General features: G+C 35.2%; 1 protein-coding gene across 1 annotated transcript in view; it reads right to left on the bottom strand.

Annotated features, from left to right (window-relative positions):
• The window catches only part of LOC150101748 (leucine-rich repeat-containing protein 47-like), a 76,231-nt gene extending 68,303 nt beyond the window's left edge, over positions 1-7,928 (bottom strand). The window contains exon 1 of the mRNA XM_090400292.1: positions 7,101-7,928. Coding sequence (XP_090256418.1) covers positions 7,101-7,913 — 813 coding nt within the window. The 5' untranslated portion in view covers positions 7,914-7,928. The remainder of the gene's footprint in view (positions 1-7,100) is intronic.
• Positions 7,929-9,703: the final 1,775 nt, after the last annotated feature.

Raw genomic sequence — 9,703 nt, forward strand, 5'->3', positions numbered from 1 at the left:
AGAACATAAAAATGTGTGTATATCCGTGTATGCAGGTGCATTATTTTCACTTTCATTTCTGTTATTTTCAGAGATGTACAATGCATAGCAATTTCTGATTTATGACTTGATCATCAGAATGGAACCCTTCCCAGGAGTGGCCCATCCCATAATGCATAGCATTATATATATATATATATATATATATATACCCTAAATGGATATTGGGCTCTGTATTATGGGTTACTAAGACAACTGATATGAAGTCATTAGCTTCTATATACAAGTAGCCCAGTTATGAAGGTACTTCATGTGCAAACTTTGTTTGCTTATACTTGGACAAAGGATATTAAACCAAGAATATAATTTCTTGGCATCTTTAATTTACAGTTTAACCAAGTGAAAAAATTTTCAACACCGTGATGCATATTTGATGGATTACTGTATCACGAAAGTGACACGTTCCAGAAATTATTAATAAAGATTAGAAATTATTATGTTACACCTCCTAGGGATCTAAAAGACTGGCTGTGGGTGGGCACTCCACACAACCCATTGTCTTCACTACTTAATTCTCCATCTATAAACCAGCCTGATTGGCCAAGTGGTTAGTGTATCTGCTCTCCAGCCATGAGGCTGCAAGTTCGAATCCTGCCAAGGACATGGATGTTTGTGATTATCCTACTAACCAATTACCATATGTACTGCTGTGAGCTGTGTCCTGGTGCAGTATGACCTTTGATGTCTTTGTGCCATAAAAAAAATCCATTTATGCACAATGGTGCTAACCATCATCAACATGCACCTCCATCTATCAGTTTTCAGGAAAAAAAGAAAAAAATATATATCCCCCCCCCCCCACACACTCTATATGAGCTTAGCTAACTTATCTTCAAATGAAAAAGCTCATATAAAGATTCCTCTCATCATGACTAGAATCATACTTGGGTCTTTTGCATTCAAAGGGCACAATACCCTGTCATCATTTTTCCAATTGTGCTACAGATGCACAAATGAAAGAAAGAGTACTATAAAAAGATATCAGAGATCATAGTGATACAAAAACTAAGATAAGGAATTCTGAATGCCAAGAGAGTAATTACACTGGAAAATTATTAAATAAGATGTGATAGAATAGTGGTAGAAAATATTCAGGAGAAATGTAGTCAATGAGTATATTTTAAAAGTTCTAGAGTATATTTTAAAAGTTCTGAAAGAGCTATCAGAAATGATGAAATATGGAGGTCTAAAAGTTTTACAGTAAGTACACTACAAAATTTTTCCAGACTGAATTGTTAAAGTATTAATCAATGAAAAGAGAAATAAAACTAAATGTGAGAATTACACAGGAATATACAATGTGAGTGTTCCAGTGAAATTAATTTAAGAATACTTGAAGAAAGAATATAAAAATGATGAAAAAGACTTTAAAAAAGAACATGCTGGTTTCTAGCTAAATCAGAATAGTCAAAACTAGACATTTACTTTAAGACAAACAATTCATAAATAATGGAAATATAACAAAAAATATAAAGTTTTGTTGATCTGAAAAAGGCATATGATAAAGGGCAAGAAAAAAAGTGCTTCTAAATGCTATAAATATTGCTGTAAATGGAACATTATACAGGGCAATATATAATGTACTTTTCAATATACTTAAATTGAAAGTCAGTGATTAGAATTGAAGAATGAACTGGGAGATGGTTTGATGTAAAATTTAGTATAAGGAAAGAATGCACGTTATCTGCCCTTATCCATCATCTGTGTAGATCACATTATGAAGGAAAGTGCATTAAATCTGATACCAAAATTGGAGATATTCAATTCAGCTCTTTACTTTATATAGATGTTCTACTCCTAAATAAATACAGTATGAGTCATATTCTTTTACCAAAGTGAACTGAAAACAGATAAAAAGTAAAATTATGAAAACAGGCACAAACATGGAAATCAATTGTATTCTCAATGGAGAATCTACAGAACAAGTAAAGTACTTCAGCTATGTAGGCACAATTTTTAGTGAAAAATTGTATTCTCAATGGAGAACCTACAGAATAAGTAAAGTACTTCAGCTATGGAGGCACAATTTTTAGTGAAAAACTGGAACTGAAACACAGAAGCTGATATGGGAAGAGTAAGTTTAATATGGAATAACTGAACGCTATCTTAGTTGTATACACATCAGGTGTTCAAATCAATTTAAATTTACAGATCAAAGGGATGGATTAAAAAATCAGAAACTGATCAATGATTGGAGACTACATATAAGAGTTATAAGAAAAATTAGGGTAGTGAATAAATGGCATCAATGGCAAAATCATATTACAAATGAAGATAGTAAAAAGAAACTTGACAATAATTGTTAGCATTCGCAAATATGTGAGGAGAGCTATTTTAAGGTGGTATGGTCACTTCAATGGAATAAGAGAGGAAAGGTTACCAAAACAAGTATGATGACAGAGTGGCAGAAAAAGACACAGAAGAAGATCATAATCTAGGTAACTCCACACAGTTAGAAACACCTTAGAAGACAATAATATAAGCATTATTTCTGGGAAAATTCCCATGTTACTCCTCTTAGTAAATATTATTTTTATGGTTATTTAGTCTATTTTTGTTTAGGAGTGTCCCTTTTTTGATAATGTCATTGGCTTTTTACTCAAAATTTAGGGCGTTACTGATGTTTTATATAGACAGATATATGAAGAATATATAGGAGGAAAAAATTTTGGACATACCTTAGTAGGATGTTGCTGGCTGTCTTCTTATTCAGTAGCATCCCAGCGTGTGGTGATATATATTCATCTGTTGTTAAAGGAAGGAAGTGTGATTGAAAAGAATGGGGGGTTGGAAAAGTGGGGGGTAGAGAGATGTGGGAGAATTATTGATGAGGCGTTTGAAAAACCCAGTTTTTTTATTATTAAGGGGGGGGGATAGAATTTTTTTGGGAAGGGAAAGGATATGATAGGTAAGATCAGAGGTGGAGTAATGGGGTGTAAGCCGTTTTGACAGTGCATCGTTTTTGGAGCTCATGGGAGACTCCCCCACGAGCTCCGAAGTCCTAACATTCTTGTTAATCACACACTACACAATCTCCAGGGATAATCCCTCATTCTCTCCTTCCCTTCCTACCATGTACTTAAAAAAAAATTCTTCAATGTTAATCCTATAAAACCCCATTATTAACTTACTGTCCAACCACACATGCAAGAAAGAATAAGGCGATGTACTAATTTTGTCATCATCAACACGTGAAATAGCGTACTTTATACCTAAAAATTTCCAACTGTTGTACAAGCAAAATAATTACCACTTTAACTAGAATTTTCATAAAAGAAAAGCTAATTTTCTTGGAGCCTCCTTTATTGTAGAAGGATATTTTTCCCTTGTTCCACTCCACTAGCACCTTCTCAGAACTAAGGTTTAAACAGCTTGGTCACAGGAGGTGCAAATTCCCTTGCACATTATAATAATAAACATTCATCATTGATTACCCTATTATCAGAATGGATTCGCCTTCTGCCATGCACAGAAGTGGCGAGGGATCTCACATCTGTGGTCGGACAGTATAAGCTTCTATCAAGTCTCCTCTTTTTTGCCTATTAGGTGGGTTTTGAAACCTACTGATGTTCAATGTATAATCATAGAGCATTTCACAGAATTGCCATAATCATAACCACCCAATTGGCCATAACTATTTTTTCTATAGTATCCATATATTTTTTTCTATAATATCCAAAGATTATATTGAATTCAATGGGCACTTCATATTTATGGACGTATATATACATTATAATTATGGACGTATATATACATATCCAAGCCAGTATGATGGTTAAACATTCACTTGTGTGTCACAGTAGAAAAATAATATTTATTTTACAAATTCATCTACGTACTGTAAGACATCATCAGTGAAAGTGAAGAACAATGGTAAGAATTTGAACAATAAAAGCAGTAGAGCACATGTGCCAAATTTGAATCCCTCTATACAAATAGATGCTAATTAAAATTATTGGGCTGAACTGATAATTAATTTAATTACTATAATAATTAAATTAAACACCATTGAGTATAACAAGTAACAATTTCCTAAATGTTTGGGATGGTAAGGCAGTCATTATGATTAAGGTTTGGTCAATGAAGTAGAACTTCAGTACTTTCTTTGGATAGCCTTTCATATCTGTTCAAAAGATCTGCATAAAAGCTTTGTTTCCCATTAGATCCTATGGTTTGCATGTTTAATTCCATGCTGTGCAAAGCTCAATTTGATGAGCTGGATGAGGGATGTTCAGAAATATGTTTATAGACTGATCTTCCTGTTTGCCATTGCATAAACACAGAAACTGGTATACTCCAGGTAGCATCGTTGGTGAATATACATCTTTTGGAGAGAGTAACAGATAATGAATTTGGTTAATGGGTTTAAAGGTAGCGATAAATTAGTATTTTTTTATAATCTTTGCTACTCGTTCAGTAGACAGAAAGTGATCCATCTGGGTTACGTTGAATATGAATGTCTAGAAAGGAAATTCCACTAGATGTTTCCATTTCCTTTATTATAAAAAGTAAGCAAATTACTAAGGCAAGACCTACCCTTCATAAAACCATGTTGTCCCTTATAAAATATCCATTCCTGTCCATGCAGTCCTGAATTCTGTCTTTTATCAACTTCTCCAATACCATGACCATCTCTCCTGTGATTGTCAATGTCTTTCTTGGAGCCTCCTTTATTGTAGAAAGGTATTTTTCCCTTGTTCCACTCCACTGGCACCTTCTCAGAACTAAGGCTTAAACAGCTTGGTCACAGGAGATGCAAATTCCCTTGCACATTCTCGTAATACACAGGCCAATATGGCATGTAATCCCATGGCTGTATTTGCATTAAGGTTCCACAATATCCGAAGCACATCCAATTCTTCAACCTCTATTCTTCCATCAGTCAACATCATATCAGGAATTGCAATATCACCACCTAGATGGCACATTTTACAAAATGACCACTCAGTAACTCAACTACTTGGTTTGCTTCTGTTACTTCTCTAACATCAACACTTTTTAAGTTAACCAATCTCATACAAAGATAGCAGTTTTTTCCCTCCGGAAACTCAGGTTTTTCATCCCACATACAGGCAAATCAGCCATCAGAACATACACAATTTACAAATTATGCTCTTGATGGTGATAGGCAAGTGCCTCTGTAGCACAATTGAAAAAAACACGGTACGTTGCACCCTTCGATTGGAAAAGGCCTAAGTTCGATTCTCGTCATGACAGGAAGAATCTTTATATGGGTTTTTTTCAATGCAGGGGAGTAAGCTGATCTCATACGAAGGTAGTAAGGTTTTTCCTTCCCGAAACTCAGGTTTTTCATCCCATATACAGAAATATGAGCCTTCAGGACACATGCAATTTATAGACAAAAAAATACTGATGGGCATTGGTATATGGATGGAAGTGGTGGAAACAGAAAGTTATAGAGTAGTGCCCTCCCTCAATGACTCTTTGGATTCCTTGGAGGTGTCACGAAATAAAAATAATAATAAATGATTGTAGTTGTGTATAGTGGGATAATTAAGTAGTGGGGGGGGGGGGGAGATGTGTAGCAGAGTAGAGTGATTTCCCATGATGAGTCCTTGGAAGTGGCATGTAAAATAATAATAATAAAGTCGTGCATCCATTGTTATTCCTTCTTTTACTTGCCACATTGCAAAAGAGCTCTTTAGGATTTCCTTTAGACTCATCAGCTAGCTTCTTCTCATAATTAGCTTCGATCTTCCTTGCCATACAGGTCATCCTTCTTGCCTTTGCCTTAGAATGTAAATTTAACCAAGTAACACTATCATAGTGTCTGCACACCTATTAGAGGATATAGGATATTACGATATCAGGAACTTTATGATGAACTATTGATTCTCTTGTAATATAAAGTTCCTGAAAGAAGGGTTATTAACAATTATAGCATAAATCTCACTTTAGGGGGGGGGGGAGATAGGTGAGAAGGAGCTGAGATTTTTCAGTGTTATGTACATGAACAATTATTATTATTATCAAGATCTAACTTCAACAAGTTACAGAATCATCAAGTAGGGTCCACATTATCCACACCTGCTGTCATACCTATTTTTGAGGTCATTCCTATTACCTGCACTCACAGCCTCCAAATGCAATCCATTCCAAACACACAAGGCTCTATGAGAGAAAAATCCACCTTTCATCCCTTTCTGGACTGCATTCATTTTCTAATCCCACTCTCTGTGAAATTAAAAATTCTATCTACTGATATACTATATGACCCTTTCAGAAGTTTGTAGGTTTTTTATCATATCATATCACCTCTCTCTTTCACCAGCAGTCCACAAATTAATTCTCATTCTGTCTTTATTGAGGGATATTTTTTAGGCCTTTCCAATAATACTGATTTAAGCCAGTTTTGTGGAAAGATGAATAATGATAGACTTTGTCTTCTCCCAGGAGAGCTAAATTTTCCTTCATCTCAACTAAAACTGGACTAGTTGTGAGGCATTCAATTATAATATAGATGGAATAAACCTTCTGATATGGTATTTAGCCACACTAAATAAATAATCAGGTTATTTATATAAGAAATACTAAGACATGATAAAAAAAATAAAAATAAAAATAAATATATATATATATATGCAACTAAGAACTGATGCAACAATTCAGAAGTAGAACTTTTAATGCATATTTAATTAAGTCTTGTTATATAAATTATCTCAGCACATATAACTTTGGCTAGACAAACAGATGGCACATCCACTTTCTGAACAGGAGACAGCCAATTCCAATTTCACTGGGGAATGGATGCTTGTAATAGATGAAACTTATTACTTGGTTGGAGAAAAAAAAAACAGCATTGATTACAGAGCAGAGTTTTATATTATCTAATCCTTATGCCACCCAAGGCACTGCTTTTAAATATGGAATTACCAATATTTAAATTTTTTTAAATATAAATAAACTAGCTACAAATTTCTTCAAGCCCTTTCCCATTATTGTCATAAAAAAAAATTGCCACAGAAACTTCAGTTTTTAATAATTACACTCAGTATGAACACAAATTAATAGGCTAAAAATAAAATAAAATTGTACAATACCTCTTCTTTCAAGTCCTTCTTTCTGCTTTGCTTCCCCCCTTTTCCCTTGATTTTCCCTGAAATTTCTGGCATGCCAGTTTTAGGGCAATGCATCCTGACATAATCTAGTATCTGTTTGACATGGCATTGCTCAACCAACTTTAGTAATCGTTTATCCTTTATTGTTTTGTTTCCTTTCAAGTTTAAATCTTTTAACTTTTGACATTCACCTAATTCACCTGGTACATTCACAATTGCATTATTTCCAAGATCCAATATCTTCAGGGAAGAGAGAACATATATGTTACTTGGAATATCGGTTATATTATTATTACTGCCCATTATTTCTCCCAAATGAGCAAGATTTTTGTGACATACTGACTGCGGAAAAGAAGAAAACTTGTTATCGGAGAAATTCAGCACCCGTAAGTTTATCAGTCCTGACAAGTCGGGCAATTCCAGTAACTGGTTAGAACTTGCATTTAACGACTGAAGCTCACGTAAAAGGCCAATTTCGGAAGGCAATGTTAAGATGTCGTTCGAAGAAATATCTAAAAACTTTAGTTTTTTTAACTGCCCAATTGCAGAGGGTACACTGGTTAGTTTATTTGCACGCAACACAAATCTTACCAAGTTTTCTAAGTTCTTAATGTCATCCGAAATACAAGTTAAGCATGTTTTACTTATTTCAAGAAAATTCAGAGTAGATAAAGAAAAAAGACTTCTATCCAGGCCATTTTCTTCAATCCGTCTGGATACGTCAGAACCTGTAAGAACTAATTCGCACCGCTTATCTTCCTGAGCTTGGCATATTTCTTCCCACGTGGAAGCCATGACACTTTTTCGAAGGATTCGATATTAGACACCTAGCAACCACTTCTTGTAGCAATAAACGGAGTTAAATCGATATTAAGAAGGAAAATATAATTATTTTCTCTTCAAATAATTTTAGCTTACATTTTATTTTAAATACCTAACTAGATTTCTCCGTAGTTATTGCAGCGATATTCAATTACTTCGAAACAGAGAGAAAATAGTAAAACACGTTTTATTTTTAAAAGCTAATTGCCTGTACATTTCAGCGAAATACAGTTTTAAAACCATAACATAGGTACAGAAACACGAGGATTTAAAGGGAATTCCACTATACTGAAGACAATTCCCAAGACTAAGTTCGATTATAACTACTGTGCAGTTCCGTTTCATAATTTAAAAAAAATAAATAAATAAATAAAATGTAAAAAAAAAAAAAATCCTGGGACTATAAAAGGGCTTCTGTGAACGATACACTATCGATTTCAGAGCTATGAGACAACTAATGCCAAAAGTCAATCATTGTAACTAAATTGGAAAATTTTGGGAAATCTAATGCCATATACATTGAGGGAAAAATCGAGTTCAGTTGACTGGCATTACGAAAGAAGCAGCTAAGGAATCATTGGATGACTGTCTCTTAATTGCGCGTATTCTCCAACCAGTTTTCTTTTGCGAAAAGAAAAACTGGAGTATCCTCCAAAGAAAAAAATGCAGGTCTGTGTAGCTCAGTAGAAGTGCGCTTGCATCCTCTGCGCTGGTCGCACGAAGATAGACAATTTCAAGTCTAGTCGCAAACTGGACGGACTGTCAATCCTTTCTTCAATCGGTTCCCGAGTAAGTCGATCTCTGGCACAGGTAAGCAGGTTTTTCTTCCAGTAAACTCGGGATTTTCGTCCCATAAACTCAAGAAAATCCGCCGCAACCCAAGTTATTTCAGACAATAAAATATCCTTTTATGGTTAGGTATAGTGGCGGCTCGTCCATAAGGGCCACAGGGCTGCATTGAATGCAACTCCAGCATTGAATATACCAGCCAGTACTACTCGCTAGTATACTCAACGCTGGAGCTACATTCGATGCAGCCGTGCAGCCCTTATAGACGAGAGGCCACTGATTAGGTACTAAGAGAAAAAATGCATTGGAAAAAGTTCAGAGGAAATTGACTAAGGTAGTTTCTGGTCTCTGGAATATAGACAGATTGACGAAATACAATTTGCAGAAATTGGTGGATAGAAGGAGGAAGGGGGATATGATCGAGACATAAAAGCTTAAGAGTTATTCCAAGATTAATTTTGAAGAGGTTTTGCAGAGAATGGGTGAAGATAGCAGGAGAACAAGACATCATCCCTGTAGGCTGTATAAGGAGGATGTGAGCAAGGGACAGAGGAGCAGGTTTTTTGCATGGAGAATGGTGAGTGATTGGAAGGCATTGCCCGAGAGTGTGGTGAGGTGCAGAGTCAGTTAATATATTTAAGGTGCAGTGTGATAAGCTGTGTGTATAACAGTGGACCTCTCATGATGGGTCTTTGATTCCATGGAGTTTTTATAAATCAAAAAACTCAGCTAACGCCTTTTTATTCCTGTATACGGGGAGTAGGCGAGGCCATTTAGCCCTATCTAAATTTTGGAGACTGAGTGGGCAGTTCAATCTCCACTGGTACCAATTAGAGATAGATGGCCCAAGGCTATCATTAATTAAGCGGTACTCAGTGAAGAGAGACGGCTCAAATGTGCCTCCATCTCGTGGTCCCTAACCCTAACACAATATATTTAATGTCTGAAATAATGTGAGTTCTACGGTCGATTTT

This window comes from Typopeltis vanoorti, chromosome 11 (assembly GCF_054136105.1).
Source record: "Typopeltis vanoorti isolate ZY-2024b chromosome 11, IOZ_Tvanoo_1.0, whole genome shotgun sequence".
NCBI classification, from domain to species: domain Eukaryota; kingdom Metazoa; phylum Arthropoda; class Arachnida; order Uropygi; family Thelyphonidae; genus Typopeltis; species Typopeltis vanoorti.